Below are 19,242 nucleotides of genomic sequence, written 5' to 3'. Positions count from 1 at the left end.
AATTTTGCAGTTAATTGTACAACAGAAATGCAGAAGTCGTAGGAGATTTTCTGTATCTAAATGTCTGTGGGTAGAGGTGGGTAACATGCAGACTTTATACTCTAACTACTTACTGTGGTCTCCCTTTCTAATGGGTAGAGGCCATGATCTCCTTAGGCTGAAACACCTCCCTTTTCAGGAATTTACCTCTGTTGCTCACTTGAAAGAAATCATCAGTCACTCACCATGTTCTTCCATCTAGCTCATCTTCAACCTTTTTGGGTAAGGGAAAGGAATAAAAATGAATGACACCACAGGGCCTTCAACATAACCTGTGTACGTAGAAGTGTACGTTTAATTACAGGCTTCTGAATATATTACAACAGTGGTGAGCACAACCAGTCAGACATGAGAAAATGCTTAGCAACATTCCTAATGCTCCCCTAGCCCTTCTCTTCTGTGCAGAACACGTTTATTACTTTTCTTTTGAATTATCTTGCAAAGAGCAGTTATTTCTTAATGACTATCTTATGGAGCTGTTTCCTCTTCTTTCTGATATTTGGCTTTCAGAAGACTACTGTAGTTTCTGGAATAACATTTGAATATGAGAGTGTATTTGTTTTTGCCATGTATATTGAGACTATTTTATGTAAATAGAGAATAGAAGAAGAAACAGAAGTTTTTAGTCGTGTGTTGCAGTTTGACGAGGCATTTCATTTCTTGACAAGGCATTGCATCTCTACAGAGTTGAAATAGAAAACAAATATTGAACAAGCTGAATAGACTCCTGCGCCCATTGTGTGAAGACTGAGTACTTATTTCCAAAGATGGTCATTTATGGTGTCACTGAAGGGTGCTCCTGGTGCCCACTCCCTGACACATTATGCTACACAATTCATTAATAACAGAGTACGGACAGGGAATGAAAAAGAGGCAATATCTGCAGTTTGTGTTGCAGTGGTTTATCCATGAGAGGGCAATTACAATTGGAAAATCAGTCAATCCGTCACTTCAGCACTTGTAGTGTAAGAGATAGCTGGTGGGCACAATTTCTGCAGAAGTGGATCTTCCTCCAATTTGCTCTCAATAAAGTGTCATTGTTAAGAATTTTTTTGCTGTTGTTTGTTTTCCCTAATCATGCTTATTATTCTGATTTCTCCAGATTCTGAGGCTGTCCTTAGCACACAGATGTATTCATTTTTACTCCAGAACTGGTTGGCACAGTCCATCTTGTCCGTCTCCAAACTGGCATAAGTCCATATCTCTTACCGTGCCATCTCCGGCCAATTTCCGTTTGCACCTCAGAAGGAAGGGAGAATGTCATTATCTGGTCTCCTAGTGTCGAGTAGGAGAAGGGTGGGAAAGAGGAAAAACACAACTGGTGGCTGAGAATGGTAGGGGAAGGGAAGGGAAGGGAAGGGAAGGGAAGGGAAGGGAAGGGAAGGGAAGGGAAGGGAAGGGAAGGGAAGGGAAGGGAAGGGAAGGGAAGGGAAGGGAAGGGAAGGGAAGGGAAGGGAAGGGAAGGGAAGGGAAGGGAAGGGAAGGGAAGGGAAGGGAAAATGAAATAATTTGAGGTTTCTAATACTAGCATTGAAAATGATTTTCTCCACCAATAGAATGTTTTCTTAACTTTTTTTTCAGTATATTCTGTCCTTCTTTCTCTCTTTTTTTTTCAATTTCTAAACCCTTCGGAAATTTATTCCAGGAGTGATGCTACCAATGCCATCTGTGCAATTAAACGCATTGTCTCCACATTGTTTCCTTTCCCCAATTACTAAGGGATGTCTTCTTGTTCCCATCTGTTTCTAGAACGGTATAATTTGCATCAAGTTCCTTAGTCTACACTCCTTGATTTGTGGCTAAGAAATAATACTACTTTGCTATTTAAGATAGCAAGGGGGAAAAGCCACAAGCAATCATTTGCTTTCTGCTGTTGACAAGCATTTGTGCCATGCCTTGGCATGTTCACAGAAACACACACTGTGTCCAGACCAGACACCAAAGCCTGTTTAAACATCTGAATCTCATTAGAAATGTCTCTTCCCAGATGCTCAATAGGAAGGAAATATCTGAACTGAAGTGCTGGATTTCTGTAGTGTCAATCTGGATGTAAAGCTAATGAGTTTCTCATCAGAAGAGATTAGAGACAATTAATAATCTCTGGTGAACAGGAATATTAGCTGAGCGCAATTAAAAAATGTGCAGTGATAAACTCAACCAAAATGCTAGGAAGTGCTAAAATATTTGAAGTCTCTCAGTTTAATATTGGAGAAAATTCTTACTAAATAATCAAGAAAACATTGACCATGGCAGAGTAATCAATTAAATACTGTTTTCAATCTTCATCAGCCCAAAACTTTAGGCTTGGAAAATGGACATCAAGCCAAAACAGCCCAGGAATCAGCTGCCTCTATCACAGATGATTGCACTTTGTACTTGAATCTTTCTCTACATTTCACTGTTATGTTTAGGAACACGGTTCAGCTCCTGAGCACAGCTCTGATGCCTTCAGGTGCTCCGTGTGGTGGCATACATGAATCTTAAGACTCTCCCTTCATAGGAGTGACAAGTAGAAATTCTAGAGGATGGAATCACTCATTTCTCCACTAGATGGCTTCATTCTCATGAAGAAAATTGAAATGAAAATCAAACAATTCCTGCTTTGACTATCCCGTGAAACTAAAAAAAATTAATAGATTACATGCTTGCATGATACTAATTATTAACTCCATAAACCTTCATGTGAAATCAGTATTTTAAAGGATGTATTTTCCTTACCTCTTGGTTCAGGAAACAGTAGAGGAGTGCTACAATAAACCCCTGAAGATGAAAGACAAAACAAAAGAGCAGTTGAGTGTTATCACTGTTTGAAAAAGCCACTGGCACAGACTGCATGGAAGTGCTGTGCATGTGTGTCAGTGAAGTTAGAGGATTATTACAAACCATGTACCTCCAGCAAAGCCCATCCGTCAGGTAATCAACTGGCTAATTGCCCTTCACCAAAGTCAGTAAGGTCATAGAAATTCACAGGAATACACAATACAGAAAATTAACCCTCAAATTATGCTTGCCTATGTATGCCCATTCTACAGCCAAGGAGCTCATAGAGCTTTTCTGTCAACTTCTGTCTTAGCAAGGGATCAGATGAGATAACATTTTTGCCTACTGAATACAAAGTTTCTGAACTAAGATAAACAAAGGAAAATCTGAGGATGAGAGTGCATCTATATAATCAGCTACTCATTAAACACATCATCTTTTTGTCCAGCTTACTTTTTTCTTACTTCGTTAGTTAAAAGTGAAGGGCAGATCCAGCTATGGAGGCTCAGAATTCAGTTGTTCAGGGGTGATTGTACAGGATTGGCACAACCAGTTAAATCTGCACAAGGACTGAACCAGCACAGCTTGTGGGTTTCCAGTAATGCTCACTGACAACTGATGCCACGCAGCCATTTGGAGAGAGATGTGCTCCCTTTTGAAGTTTGGTAGGATTGCACACATCTGTTTCTTTTAGACTCTGAGATGTGGCACAGAGACAGAGAGGAAAGCAAAAGGAAGCAGAGTGCTGTCTTGCTTTTAACTCAGGCAGTAAATCTACCTGGAGGGGTATGTCAGGACACCCCCAGTTGCTGCTGCAGCTGGCAGCAAGCTCATAGAGCTGTTCATGCCTTGTATGTCAATTCAAAGTACTTGGGACACCCAAAGTACATGAAACACTTTTTTTCTTACCACAGGGGGGAAATGCATCAAATTTCCCAGAGCAGCAGACTGTCTGAGGTATCTACACCCAACAAAGCTATTCTTTTAATATATTTGAACTACCAATTTATTCCTTGCCAAAGAATTGGAAAGGGGGCAGGACCTACAGCTTTGACTGCCTCTGGTTCTTCTATCATCAGGCCCAAATGGATTGACCTTGTCAGTGAAGTCAGGGAAGGCCTGTGGGCTGTTAGCAAAGATGGCTTTGTCCTGTCTAACTTTGACCCAATGTTTAACTAACACATGTATATCAAAAACTTGGTCATGTACTGGTGATCTGCAAATACACAATCTGACATACAGCCAGGTAGGATGTGTATTGCATCCTCAGATCTGTAATCCCAGCAAAGAACCTTGAGGAGATACTATCTTCAAGATACAATTATCTTTTGTTTGCTCCTAGGTGTCACATAGGTACAGGATTAAATCAGAAAATCTACAAGGAAGGAACTGAAGTTTCAGCAGTGAACTTACCTGAAAAGATCCAAAGCAGAGCTCTAAATAAAGCCGAATGCCAAGGCTGGTGTATTCCGGAAGAAAGTTGAAGACAATATAGTGGGTTCCAAATAAAGGAATTAGAAGCAGAGTTGACCTTGAGAGGCGTCTAACATGAGCCATGAGAAGAAGTAAGGGAATTATTTTTTTTCAGAGTAAAGACTAACACATGCAATATGTAATAATGATGAACAAAAGTTAGCGAGGAGATCTAAATATCTAGGTATTGAGTTCTTGTCTCCTTGGACTATAATGCTAGTCAGAAGGCATAATGAGAAAATAGCTGGAAAGGCACTTCTTGTGCTTATTGCCTTATTAGGAAGACTGTACTTATGACATAAGGTATTTTGGCATTTGCTTTTCCAAATGAAATTGTAATTCTGGAAAAAACAAGTAGTAGATTATTTTTTGCTCTACTTGAGCCATTGAATTTTTGATATTTATTTGTAAATGAGAAAAGATGAAGAAATACACAGTCTCCTTGTATAGTTCATGTCCATAGAAGGACAACTCCAGACAGCAATTTAGTCCTTTGATGACTTTCAAAGGGATTAAGATAGCACTGGGAATTTCTAATATTAAATGCCAGCAAAACTGAGTCTGGTTTTGGCACTGGGCATGTACTTCTGTTTAGAAAAGCTACTTTTGTAACTAAATTAATTGACAGTGGGTTTTTTTTGTTCCATACACTACCTGTACTGAGATGAGTTATTGAAGTTGATTTGCCTGGGGTCTAGTTTTTTCAGCAAAATTCTGATGATGTTGATAAATAGGACAAAATTGACCTGTTCAAAATTTTTTTTTTGAAAAACAAAAATAAAAGGTTACTTTCTCATATTAAAGTTTTCAATGAACATCATTATTTGCCTTCAGTTACACTGTCATTTGTATCATTTCAGTGAAACCTGGGGAAGATTATCATTATAATCCTCCCTTGCAGCATTCAACCCTCTCAGTAGGTTGCACTCCCAGAAGAGGAGATCAAGATGAGAACATGAGAATTTACCTCTGTTAAGCAAGCTACTTTTGTCAGTATCTCATGTGATTCATATTCTTTGTAGCTCATATTTTTTTTCTTGTTTGAGCTGGGTGTTGCACTTCTTTACACATTAGAATTCATCCTGTTGAATATAGAGAACTACGAAGGCTGCATCTGAGCTGATCACCCTGTTCTCTCTTTACAGTCAGTGGAGAGTAACCACAAGGTCTCAGATGGAGTTGGGGATCATCACTTCCAACCTCAGACATCAAATGATTCACATACCAGTGGTGCCTGTTTCTCATGGTTGGCTCTGAAGAAAGCTGAGGAATCTCAGCTCCAGAGCTGCCTAGGGTCAATCCTAAATTGCAAAGTAAAGTTGGTATTGGGCATAGCCCTGCTAAAGTCTATGGCTCAGCTTAGCACTGTAAAATCCATCAGGGAAACATAAAGTACATCCCAGCAGAGGATTCATCACTGTAATCTCCTGAATCAAATGAGGATGTCAAACAGAAAAGTAAGCAGAAAACTAATTGTGGTAGAAAGAAATGTCAGATTTTATTAGAATGTGCAACTATGACCAGTGTTCAAATTGAGATTATTCGTTCATGTTGTCATATATGCCTTATTTGTATGCATCTGTGATCCAATTAAATTAATCTTTAGATAGATAGCTTTAAAGCCATCCACTCTAAGAACAGCTGATGCCTTTCAGATTCCTCAAGCTTAATGACAATTGGGAGTAATCATATGCCATAATCATTTAAGGCCCATCAGTTTATTCAGTGAACATCAAAATCAAAAGCTATTATCTTTTCTGAAATAAGTCCGTTGCTCTTGAAAATCTGTATAAAGATTTAGGGCTGATTCTGGATTATTAGCCTAAAACCTCACTTTTCAAATACTAGGAGAATAGTTTAATCACTCACCACCAATTTCAATCACACTAAAAATTCCAGGAAAAATGTCAATTCTTTGAAGAATGTTTGCTGTAAGTAATGGGAAGAGGGCAGTGCTCTGCCTCTTTCTGGACTACAGTGGATGTAGGTAAGTGACAGAACATTTCTACAGTACAAATTCTACCATTCCTCTTCCTGACTTCAAAACTAAAACATTTCATCAAGCAGGAACTAGATTTGCATTTAGAAGACTGTTTTTTCTTCCAAGTAGTGTTTACAGAGTTAGAAATACTTACCCCAACAGAAATTATAATAGGTCCTTTGATTAGCCACCAGTAAGGAGAGTCTTGATTAATATCCCAGCATCTGAGAAAATACTGATATGTTTAGAAAAGAGGTGTACATGATCACTGCAATCAAGACACCATAAAACAGTGCCAGTGAAATTCTCAATAGATGAACTTTTTATGGAGGTGTAGGTACACTGCAAGCACTGATATATGCAGATATATCTGCTCTCTACAAGGCATATTTTCTTATAGATTATCCTACTCTCTTTGAAAAGATACAGAGCTATCATGAAGCATTAAAAGCCAAGAATGTGACAGTTCCAATAAAACACGTGAACAGATGACAGATATAAAGATATGGATTTCTTCTTCAAAAACACATATTTGAAATGTGAAACAGTTTGTCTGAACTCCAAGGTTCAGAAAATCCAAATGTATTTTGTATCAGAAGCTCCAAAAATTCTGCTGTATCATCTTCCTTATCTGATTGGAATCTCTTTTTCTCTTGCAGCCAAATTAAGTATATCAACTTCCTGGGAAGGATGCCCTACACAATCACAATACTGCTGCCAGATTATACTTCAGTAGATGGTGTAATCCCCGTTCTCTATGTCTACAGGGGAATGGAAACTCAGAACTCCACAGCAGGCACTTATCTAAATGGTGATGTAGAGAAAGGAAAGCCAATAACATACTGCTATTATTTTCCCATATCCATGACATGAGCTTTCATAGCTACCATTATTTTTAATATATAACTCATGTAGTAATGTAGGAAACAGTGACTTACGATGTGTCTTCAAAGTAGAACTTTGCTAATATCCATATGAAGGTGAAAAGTGTTGGAAAACCTGTCAGACAATAAAACAAAATGGTTTCATCAATTAATCAAAATCTTGTCCATTGGAATTCTGCTGAGATGCTGCTTCTCAGCCATTTTTGGAACTGGAATTATTGTTTGTGGGTCCCTAAATCTCATGGAATGAAACAAGATATAGTGTTGACTATTTGGTGATCATGCATCACTGTGAAACGTAGGGGAATACAGAAGATACTTGCACATGGCATAGTGATGCCAGGAAGGTCTGAGCTTGCAAATTCTTAACTACACAAACACAATTCAAATGGGATTTTACCTTAGCACTTGCATGCAGATAGCACATTAAAACCTAGATTGATACAATCTGTTCTTTTCACATGACAAAAGACTAACGAATATTGCCTATCAGTTCTTCAAATGATAGCAATATGAACAGTTTGCAAACACTGATTGTGATGCACTCCAATTTAAACCTTCCTTGAAATCTTCCCAAAACACAAAGACTGATTGATATTCTTAGTTGCCAAGCTCACCCTAACCTGAACTGACCAAAACTTCCCTTGGTCCGTATAACCAAAGGAGGAAGTTGTCTGATTTTTGTTTTCCACAGTGAGTCTTCAGATCAGGGACGGATACTTCATGCAAATCCCCAGATGTACTTATTTTTCTACTCCTTTCATAGGGACTTCAGTGCTGTACTTTTAAAAAGCTCGATTGCTCCTCAATAATGTCTGTGTAAAAATAAAAGCAAACTCAACATTTGCTTTGATTTTTGTTACTGACTTCAGTTAGGCAGGCTCAATTACATTATTTTTTTTTTTTAATCAGATAAATAAAGCTTTTTGTAATATCTTGCCTTTCATTAATTTTATGTAAAATCCTTACTTACCCCAACCAAAGAGAACCAGCCACCAGAAATATTTTCTTCCATGAGAAAGGGATGAGAGTAGTAGACAATTAAGGTAAAGAGCCTCTACCAGCAGCCATATGAAATTGGTCATCATGAAGTAGTGACAGAAAACAACTGAGATCTTGCATTCAGTCTAAGGTAAACAAAGTCATAATTATGAAACAACATGTGGATATGTAAATTATATTTGCAGATGTGTAATATCTAAAGAGCCTAAAGATCTAAAGACCTAAAAAGAGTAGGATCTCACATTTACTGCCATGTTTAAAGGGAGAGTGTGAAATGTAATATGGCTTTCTGAAGAGTAGGACTTAACAGCTTGGAGTCTGTACTGTATTTTACTTTATGTCTCTGTGCTATAAATGTAGCTGGGTCTCCCAGTCATGAGATTTCTCCTACACATGGACTGCTTTCAGTGTAGCTTATACAAGTAGACTGAAATGCTCACTAGCTCTTGGAAATAAGCATGTTCAAAGACCCTTCACTTTTTCTGCTTTAAATTTTGTGTGGCCATGAGAAATAACGAAGAATCAGCTAATTAAGCTGTGTTTGAAAACAACCTTACTGCCAATGTTTGTCACTGTTCAAAACTAAATTGGTTGACCAGTCTCTTGCAAATTCTGTGGTCTACAGTTTGGAGCTTCAGTCAGAACACAGAATCCAACCTTTCCAGAAAACAAAAAGATGTTATGAGATACTCAAGAGATCTTTGATTTTAGGTTGTAGGTCGTAGAAGAGTAACAGAATAATGGTACTATTCTTTTCTACAGCACAGCCTAAATCTGATTCAGAATACAAGAGGATCACAGACTGATGAATTCAGGACATGGACAGAATATCCACCCTTATGAAAGTAGAACATTTGAAGACAGTGCCTGAGGGTACTAATTAGTGTTCACCACCACAAAACAAACAAAGAAATAAATAGATAATTTTTTAAAAAGCAAAAGAAGAAATGAATAGTAAGTCCACACATAGATGGCATGAAAAGATTATCAAGTACCACAATATCTTGCTCTCAAAGTGCTTACTGTAGAGAAACTGCAATGGTCAATGTCTTCCTCTTGGAAAAGGACAGAATCCTTAATGAAAATGGCAATAGCCTTTAAGATGAAAGTGAAAAAGAGCTGTATGTGGATGTAATTTCTGGGGCAGCGTAGCCTCCTGGAAGGAAAGAAGAAAAGTCCTTCTGAAGTAGTTCACTGACTTGTGCTGGTAGTAATTCAGATACACGATAAAGCCCTGTTTCACCTCAGGTATTTCCAGGCACGTATAGAAAGAACTCTTCAATCCACTGGGAGGGTAAACAGGCAGAGACAGAAACCTTCCTCACATAAAGCAAATCACCCACAGTCTACATCTTTTCTCTAGTTAGATCATGGCCTCCTTTTAGTTACGTGTTCACTGTGCCTGAACTAAGATGTTGGATGGTTGGCATTGTTTGGGGACAACGAGAAACCTGTGCTTGGAGAAGGGTCTTCACTTGTATAACTTTGATTACAGCTATACCATTCCCAACAACAGGCATGCAGAGATACTCTTGTCTAACTAGACAGTTGAACCTCAGTGAAGAGGGCAATGATTATTTAGCAAAGTTTCCTGCATAGCAAAATATTGTGGTTGAGTTAAATTGCATTAAATCTCTGCGTGGATTGCCTTATCAAGAATTAAAGAATGCTTCCTTAGCTCACCAAAAATTTATCATATGAATGAAATGAATGCAGATAATTGCCTTAAAACAATTTGGCACATGTATTTTAAATTCCCACAATGAGTCAATAAAGATTAATTTTTCTGATTGTTACTAAATACAGACTTTAAAAGCTGCATTCCTTTCAGATCCATTAATCTCAGGGTCACCTACTCTTACAGCTCAGTTAGCGTGTGCAGAATTTTACTACCAAACAGAAATGCCAACCCCATTGTTGGCACTTCACTATAAGTCTTTCCTCCCTGTTTCTAAGTCTCTTTCTGTCAATTGTTTCTTTCTTTCCCATTATTTGACTTGGTTTGTTTTCTCAGGGTCAGGATGGATGTCAATACACGTAACTGTTGACTTCCAGACATAAACTAGGAAGCAGAAGAGGTCAAGAAACTTTCCCCAGAGAAAGCTGATTCTCACAGAATAGTAAGAAGAGGTAATAAATCTCTATTTTACTATTTTATTTTTCACTCTGCACAAGTACAAGAAGTAAGCAAAGATATGTAAAATAAATCCTATATGGTAGCAACCATCATATCTACACTGAATAAGAATACAAGCAATCATTTCACATTGAACTGTGAAAGAAATGTTACCAAACATGCCAAATTCAGACTAAACTTCACAGGCATGTTGTTTGTTCTAAATGTTTCAGTAGTGATATATACAGTGCCATAGGAACACTGGCTCAGAATTGAGTTATTTTTTATTTTCCTTGATATAAAATCTGCTAAGCTCATATAAACAAGCATACATTGCTTACCAAAATCTATCTTCATTCCAGCTAAAGTAAGCAAATCTATCTTTTGGTTATTACTATCTGAATTGCTGACTACTGCTAGCAGACAATCAGTGCTTATTTCCTAGTTCAGGTTATTCTTCTTTCTTTGTTTCTCTGATAATCTTTATTTTCTAACCTGAATTTAATATTACCAAACCAAAATTGTCTGAAAGTCTTAAATTCATTCTTCTGAGTTTCTGTTTCTATTACTTTCTCATGTCAAATCATGTCGCATAAAGACTAAGGCACAAAGAACTGTTAAATGAATCAAGTTAGAAGGTAACTTCACATACCTGAATGCCATTAGAACTGTCACAGCAATAACGAGTGAGGTAATAGACAGGCTGTATCCTATGGTATATATTATCTTTATCGTAGAAAAGTAGGATTGCTATAAGAGAAGAGAATGATTTGTTACATAAATTGCAGCCAGATGACAACTGCTTTTCTGATTTTAGCAGTTTTGCTTCATTTGGTGCTTCCAAACTGTTCAGAGCCCTGACAGCCTTTTTTTACCCTAATTCCACAGGAAATTTCAACTGAAATCGATCATTAATATTTCTTTCACAAAGACCCTTTCTATAGGTATGTGAACATAACACAGTTTGATAAAGAACTATTTATTAAGTTGGTTTCAAACTCACTCATAAGCCCTGAAAGTCGACTAAGTGACTCTTCCATAACGATACTGAAAAAACTCCATTTTGATAGGCATTGCATTCATACTGTGTTTTCTGCACAGCGGTAGTGAAAAGACAATCCTGCAGGCTGCATGATGAATAAAGAATGCTTTCAGCTTTCCCTTATGGTCTCTCCACTTCCCTTTGCTCTATCTCCTTATTTATAATTTTGCCACCTATTCCCTTTTCCATTAAAAACAAAAACAAAACAAACAAACAAACAAAAAAAAAAAAAAAAAACACAAAAAAGATATATTATTTTTCTTTTCCTGGGGATGTTTTCTTTCATTTTTCTTCTTGCTTGCATTTCCAATTTGTGACAATCAAAATCCATTTCTATCTGAATGGCACCTCTTATCAGACATGGTCTCTGAGTGAGCATTATCTGACTTCAGCTGTCATGCACGGACACAGAAAACAGAATGAAGAAGCTTCAGGCTGTATACCTTTCCTTTTTATCTCTTGGCTTTGTCTCTTGGGCCCCCATTCAATATTCTTACATCCTAACAACCATGCAGCTGTGCAGTGTGATTATGTACAGTTCAAGCGGAGGGATGGCATGTATTTGTTTTGAGCTCTGGGTTTCACCAAAGGCATTATAAGCATGATATTGGGTAGGGCTTATTTCATTTATGTTGCATAATTAGCAGTTAGCTTTCTAAGAAAAAGTCTATCTTCAAATGAGCAGTGTGAGAGCACGGTCCAAGGACTGTGCTGGTTAGATGTTATCACAGCACTGTTTATGAATGGCTCCTTTTCAGTTAGTGAAGGGAAACAAGCACCTCCAGATGGCAATCCATCTTATCTGAAGATGGAAGCCTGGTTGCTTTCCATCAGCAAGAGAAGAAATCTATCACTGTGCTTACTTAGCAAGCAGTGCAACTCAGTAGTTCTGGTAGAGCAGAGAGAAACTTTTGGTGTGGAAGACCCAACATGCACACTGTGAGCATTTCCAGGTACCATGGTAGAATCCATGCTGGACTTCTATTCTTGGTCAGAGCACTCTAGGTGCACCTCGCATTAGTTTTCAGTTTAGTATTATCCATAGGAAAGCAGATCAGTCTTTCTGAGAACATTCCTCAAAAACAACATAGGGGCAATAAATAGGGGCAAACCCAGAGGTTTCTTAAAAAGCTTACACCTGATCCTGACCAAAACACTAGCAGAGATCCACCATGGAGTCATTAGCTTAGCCTTACACAAGATAATTTTGTGTGTTCTTTTTTTGTTTGGAAAAGTTAATTGATCTGGAAACTGCACCAAGTGGCCTTCACTGTCAGGTGGTCTGGAAAGCATTGCTCCATAAGAAGTGTATGAAAGCTGTGTTGGGCTTGCATTACTTGGCATCTTCCACTTATCAATCAGAGATGAGAAACTCAGCAAGTCATAGCCTTAAGTAGATAAACATACAAAGTGGGACTTCAGGTAGAGGTAAATGAGTCACTGCTAAAAAAGAAAGATCTGGAGACTCATTAAGGTTGTTTATTTTACAGCATAAATGCAAGGAAGCAACAAAAGAAAGAAAAAAAGAAAAGGATTTTTGTGGAAGTGATTTTTATAGAGAGCAGCAGGTACTGTGCCTCAGAGGCTGGGAAGGAAGTCTGAGTTAAACAACATGACAGCAATCAGCACAGAAAGTAATGGGTAATGAGAGAAATATCTCAATGACAACGTAAACTAAATAAATGCAGTATTTTTTGATCCTCATTTGGCACTATTTTATTTTTCCTCTGCAGATAAATTCTAAATATCACCCAGTGTGTAAATCTGGCTGAAGCAATATGCCATACACAGATATAGACACTGAAACATATTTTGTTTTTACTTCCTTGTTGATCTGCATTTGGCTGACACGCCTGAAGGCTGTGTTGCCATTCAGCAAGACCTGGACAGGCTGGAGAGCTGGGCAAAAAAAAAACAGATGAGGTTTAACAGAAGCAAGTGTAGAGTCTTGCATCTGGGGAGGAATAATTGCATGCACCAGTACAGGTTGGGGGATGAGCTGCTGGAGAGGAGCTCTGCGGAAAGGGACCTGGGTGTCCTGGTGGACGACAGGTTGCCATGAGCCAGCAGTGTGCCCTTGTGGCCAAGAGGGCCAATGGCATCCTGGGGTGCATTAAAAAGAGCGTGGCCAGCAGGTCAAAGGAGGTGATCCTCCCCCTCTACTCTGCCCTGGTAAGGCCTCATCTGGAGCACTGCGTCCAGTTCTGGGCTCCCCAGTACAAAACAGACAGGGATCTCTTGGAAAGAGTCCAGTGGAGGGCCACGAAGATGGTGAAGGGCCTGGAGCATCTCTGCTATGGAGAAAGGCTGAGTGAACTGGGTCTGTTCAGCCTTGAGAAAAGAAGACTGAGAGGGGACCTGATCCAGGTCTATAAATATCTAAGGTGTGGGGGGCAGAATGGCGAGGCCGGACTGTTTTCAGTGGTGAGTGGAGACAGGACAAGGTGAAACGGCTGGAAACTGCAGCATAGGAAGTTGTGCAGCAATGTGTGCAAGAACTTCTTTACAGTGAGGTGACGGAGCACTGGAACAGGCTGCCCAGGGAGGTGGTGGAGTCTCCTTCTCTGGAGATGTTCAAGACCTGCCTGGATGCCGACCTGTGCGACCTGCTGTAGGGAACCTGCTTTGGCAGGGGGGTTGGACACAATGATCCCTGGAGGTCCCTTCCAACCCCTACAATTCTGTGATCTAAATATTTTATGTTAGGGTGAGAAACCCTTCGCTCATCCTGTGCTTTGTTGCTGAGTTCAGAGTGGTGGTGTTTTAGCAGTGCACTTGCTGTACTGGTGCTGTGATACCACAAAACCATCTTGCTGACTGATCTTATTGAATTGCCCTAATGTATATCATATCAGTATTTTGGAAGAGAATCTTAACTGTTATATCTGTAAGCAGGTTCAACAGAACTGGGTGATTGCATAGAATTTGCAGCTGTTTCTAAACATTACTCTCTCATAGCTGAAAAATAAAATGTAGTTCCTCAAAATAGGTGTTCAGAGTAAAATCACATTCCTTACTTGGTAAGAAACTTCAGCTTCAGCTGACTTTCTTTCCCCAGTGGTCTTCAGGAATAGAAAGGAATCCTGTAACGTCACCACATCACTCACATATGTTTATTTAATTCAACTTACTTCTTCAAGTGGAATCTCATCTTCAACTGGACAAGCAATATGATAGGAAGGGAATGGCTCTGACCAGCCTTTCTTTGTGCAGTTTCTTCTTATTATCCCAGCTGAAAGAGAATCACTTAATCTTACCAGTGAAGAGCCATATGACACAGAAAATAAAACCCAGGAGATGTCTTGCTAGTGTGAAGGCTGAACTAAGAGAAGAGAACCATGGCCATTGTTATCCCACATTGCTGACAGGACTGTTTGCATGCGTACATCCAGGTAGTCAGGTACAAAAGTTTTAACTTTTTCTCTGGAGATAAATAGCAGAAAGAAGTGAGAGAACAAAGGAGACAGAAGTAGAGGTGAAATGGTAAGGAAGAAATCATAGGAGGGTTGAGAAAGCCCACTGAAGAAGACTGGGAGGTGCTGCTCCAGTTTTCTGCCTCATTCATCTCTCACCCCTCTAATGTACCCCTTCTTGCTCTCTCACCTTCCTTGGGGCTTACTTTCCTCTGAAGACCAGACACTGGAATAAGAAGGTTTTTTTTGGAGATAACACTTTTCTATAAAAAGATTTCTGAGTCAGATGAAGGATGAGTGAGAGAATCCCAGAAGAGGAAATGAAAGTATGCAGATGAAAGGGATTTTCCTTATCCCCTGTTCATAGCTAGCAAGTACTGAATGAGGCTGAGGTTGGGGTTTGAAAACTTTTCTTCTTGTGGAACTGCCAAATCTGCATATTTCCTGGAAGATCATTTCCTCCTTATGGGATTGCAGTTTGTTCCTGGCCAGCTTTATCCAGAGAGTAAGCATTAACAAAGGCATTAACTTGCATAGCCTTGTGTTTAACCCAACACAATACATATGCTATTTTAATGACAAGATTCTGCTTTGTATTGCCAACCTTGGTCTTAAGAAACAATCAAATAATTCATTCCTCAACCTTTCATTTCATCCCAGGCTAATCAGAGCATAGATCTTACTGAGACCCATGCTTAAGTTCTGACCTAGATGAGTCCTATGCTAGCTCTGTACAAATGTACCCAGCAAGATGATCTTGAATCCTGGGGAAACCAATGCAAACCACTTGACTGATTTTAGTGTTCTTTGGATCAGGATCTTACCAGAGACTATGGGATTACATGTAGCTATGTATCACGCATAGGGTGTGAGATATCTGCTCAGCATCCTCCAATCTGATTGAAATTTTTGCAGTGATGCTCTGATCTGAGTACAGGGCTGAAATTTTTGCAGTGTTCTGTCTTCATCAATCATTTTCAGGTATGTTTGCCCCAGGCATGCAGCTCAATAATAATTAGACAACCAAAATAAAATATCACCTGGCTCTTCCATGAAGTGAAAGAGGATGTTTGGGCAAGGTAAGGCAAGAGTCTCTCCAGCATCTGCCTCTGGCCAGCACAGTAATTTGTCCCAGGTTTTCTTGCAACCTCAGACAGAAAGGGAAATACATTTTTAAGCATGATTACATTCGAGCAAAATGGAAGATTTTTTTTCTAACTTCAACCCTCTGCCCCTCACATTTCTTATAAAAATAGTTTAGGCTCAGTTTTTATTTTAGAGTGGGAGATAAACACCTCCAGATGACCATCTACTCTGCTTTACTCAGACCCATGATGCAACAGATGAAAAAATGTGTTTAGGAAATGGGAGGGAGAGTTCTGCTGGAGGACAGACCAGATCATGTCAAGAGGTTACGCTGTTGTTAAAGACCAATGATGCCATGATGGCACTCAGCTAGGGGAAGGAGCAGGACAAAGAAATATCTATTAGACTGCCCATGTTTGAATGTGAACAAAATATTAGTAAAGAACAATTGAAGGTATGGAAGCAGACGGAAGAGGAATTGAGCAGGGATGTGGGACAGTGAGTAAAAGAATCAAACATGCATTGACAGTGACTGAGTCATGGTCCTTGTGGGGTGTTTATTCTCTGTCATTCAATTCATCCCTCTCTAATGGATACCTGATGTTGCATTCCTGGACTCCTCTGAGATTTCCAGGCATTCAGCCTCCTTTTTCTTCAGCTCTGCTATAAAATCACATTCCGGATGGACATTCCCAGCAACCTACAGAAAGAGGAGTTTCAGCTGATGAAGTTTCAGGAAGGATCTGAGAAGACACGACTCATTTGCTGCCTGACATTAGCCGCTACCAAATCTGGATCCAGGGAGCTAGAATGTTCTCCCTTTCTTGATAGTGAAGGGCATACAAGACCAGCCTGCTTCTCAGCAGAGACATGTCCCCTCCCAGCCTTCAAAGAAATATCTTGAATCTACATATGATTTTTTAATAAAACTGTCTTCTGAACAAGCTTTTTGCTCCAAAAACCGAGGATCTGTTCTCTATTTTCTGCCATTGGTTGTGGTTGATGAAAAACTGACCATGAGCTCACAATGTGCTCTTGCAGCTCAGAAGGCCAATGGTATCCTGGGTTCCATCAGTAGAGGGGTTGCCAGAAGGGGGGAGGGGATTTTTCCCCTCTATTCTGCTCTCATGAGGCCCCACCTGTAGGGGGGCCCTTGAGGTCTGGGTCACCCCATACAGGAAGGATGTGGAGCTTCTGGAGAGAGTACAGAGGAGGCCATAGAGATTATCAAAGGGCTGGAGCACTTTTCCTATGAAGACAGACTGAAGGAATTGTGCTTATTCAGCCTGAATTAGAAGAGGCTGTAGGGAGACCTCATTGCAGCCTTCCAATATTATAAGGGGAGATTATAAGCAAGTGGGAAATTAACTACTTACATGGATAGATAGTGACAGGATAAGGGGGAATAGTTTTAAAGACATTGGTTTTAGTTTTTCTGGGCGTTTTCATAACATCATGCCTATTAAATACTGCTTTTCCACTGTTTTCTCTCATACGCATCAGGATGGCTCAATATCTCCATTCTTTTCACATTACAGTAAACATCACACAAGTGATGACAGCAAAAGAAGCCTCAGTTTATAGAAGGTGAGAGTCAGCCTCTAAAACATTCAAAACCTCTCCAAAAGTTGACTTCATCTCTTCCAAGGAAAGCACACTATTAGTTTTTACAAACAATGAAAAGAGGAGGCTGTTTTTCAAAACGGTTTTGTAGGCAAAATAACAATTGTTTGCATATCCTCTGTTACAATAAGATATGTAAATGCACAATATGGGATTTATATTATACACTTACACATAAACATATGGGTTTTATTCAGTGCATAGTCTGAATAACATCACAACTGTCATGATTATGTATAAGAAAATGCCATTTCTCTTGTATAAGTGGGGCACGTCCTTATAGAGACCTTCAGTGATATTACTGACCTTACTATTAACCTGGATCCTGATATTCCACACAGCAATTATAATCCTCAGAGCACAGGGAAGCAGAGATTGTTGTGGGCAACACAAAGGAAAGCATAGCTTTGCATGAATAAAAACATATACAGCGATTTTGCAGTGCTTTGTTTCTCTCAATCCACGAAGAATGGGCTGCTTTGCCACTCCTCAAGGAACGAACCATCAGAAAAGAGGTTCCCTGCATTCCAGTTCTCAGGGGAGAGCAAATGGTGTAGCAGAAGGATAGCAAAAGGAAGATGCTGAAAACATCATCTCAAAAGCAAAGAAAATATCCTTCCCCCACTTTTCATACTTTTTCTGCTTCGTGTGTGATTCTGAATGCTGGTTTCCTAATCACTGCCAGAAGCAAAACATCAGCAAAGCCTCTAAGCTGTCTAATGTTGTTGGATATTTCTAACTCCATCATAAGTATCCCTGCTGATTCAACTCATTTGTCACCTTTGGTATCCGAGCTGCTCACATTAAATAATGTTAATGCTAAAGGCAGATGAAACGAGAACTAATAAGGCTGCATATTCTGAAAATGAAGAAAACTGTCAAGGCTGTCAACTGATGTAACAACTCTCCTCTACTTTCTTGTTACCGACTTTCAAAGCCTACACACAAAAAAAAAGGGCATTCTGCCAATGATGTTTCTCCTCAACAAGTGGTAAGAAAGCAGTGAAAGGCACTGATGCACAGATCCTAGAAATTGTGTCCCTTCTGATGCTGTTCACTTTTCATAGCTTCTTACTTTGTTTAACTGTAACTTAAAACAAACAAAAAGAAAAAAAAAAACAAAACAACAACTAATTCAAAGAAGTACAGCTGTATCCAATCTGATCCAAGGAGAAAACAAGCAATTATTAAAAAACACTGAAGGAAAAGTTACTTTCATGCAATTACTCACAAGCACAGCAAGAGTCAGGGTGCACAGGACACAGCGGTATAACATGCTAGGATTCGTGCTCCAAAGCAAAGTCAGACTTTAATTCTTTTATCTTCCTTAGCATCTTTCACCTTCCTTTTGGCTTCCCTTTCTCCCATCAGTTGCTGATCTGAAGCATTTATCCCTTTAGACAGAAGTGACGTAGCAGCGCGGTGAAGTGGGAATTAAATATTAACAACTCTCTAAGCTGCATTTAACCTGCTTTCCACATTTTAATTTTTCAGTATACTCAAAGACTGGATGGGTGGATTGAGAGACTGTTCCCAAGATTATCAGAAGATCAGCACCTCCTGGAGAGATGCCACTTTATCTCTCCATGACACAAAATAAGCTTGGGAGGTATAAAATCTCCAAATGTTGCTAATCTTGAATTTAAACAACATGGCTTGAAAAACACAAATCCACTTCTACCAGCTCTTGTTAATACCAGTTCATTCCAATGTAACATGATTCTTACTGTAGCTTCAGTGAATCTTTGTGTGGGTGTGTTTATATGGAAAATAACAACCATGGTACTACAATTCAAAATACAAGTTCAAAATCTGCTCACAAG

General features: G+C 39.2%; 1 protein-coding gene across 1 annotated transcript; it reads right to left on the bottom strand.

Moving 5' to 3' along the window:
* Positions 1-226: 226 nt before the first annotated feature.
* GHRHR (growth hormone releasing hormone receptor) lies at positions 227-18,695 on the bottom strand. Its single transcript, XM_048951641.1, has 13 exons — positions 18,651-18,695; positions 16,394-16,496; positions 15,751-15,858; positions 14,429-14,529; positions 10,908-11,005; positions 9,163-9,295; positions 8,111-8,264; positions 7,192-7,252; positions 6,408-6,477; positions 4,927-5,018; positions 4,213-4,342; positions 2,758-2,799; positions 227-1,279 (listed from the first exon to the last, which is right to left on the bottom strand). The coding sequence occupies exons 1-13, from the start codon at positions 18,693-18,695 to the stop codon at positions 1,157-1,159; spliced, it is 1,260 nt and encodes a 419-aa protein (XP_048807598.1). The 3' UTR covers positions 227-1,156.
* Positions 18,696-19,242: the final 547 nt, after the last annotated feature.

Source organism: Lagopus muta, chromosome 7 (assembly GCF_023343835.1).
Source record: "Lagopus muta isolate bLagMut1 chromosome 7, bLagMut1 primary, whole genome shotgun sequence".
NCBI classification, from domain to species: Eukaryota; Metazoa; Chordata; class Aves; order Galliformes; family Phasianidae; genus Lagopus; species Lagopus muta.
The sequence above is the reverse complement of the archived record's forward strand: the minus strand, read 5'-3'. Positions and strand labels throughout refer to the sequence as shown.

Excerpts from the sequence above, each read along its gene's own strand:
- GHRHR (XM_048951641.1), bottom strand. The coding sequence starts at position 18,695 with ATGTTATACCGCTGTGTCCTGTGCACCCTGACTCTTGCTGTGCTT. Across the intron at positions 5,019-6,407 it reads CTATTATAATTTCTGTTGGG|GTCAATTTTGTCCTATTTAT; the intron begins GTAAGTATTTCT and ends AATTTTGAACAG. Across the intron at positions 1,280-2,757 it reads ACTGTTTCCTGAACCAAGAG|GTGCAAACGGAAATTGGCCG; the intron begins GTAAGGAAAATA and ends CTTCCTTCTGAG.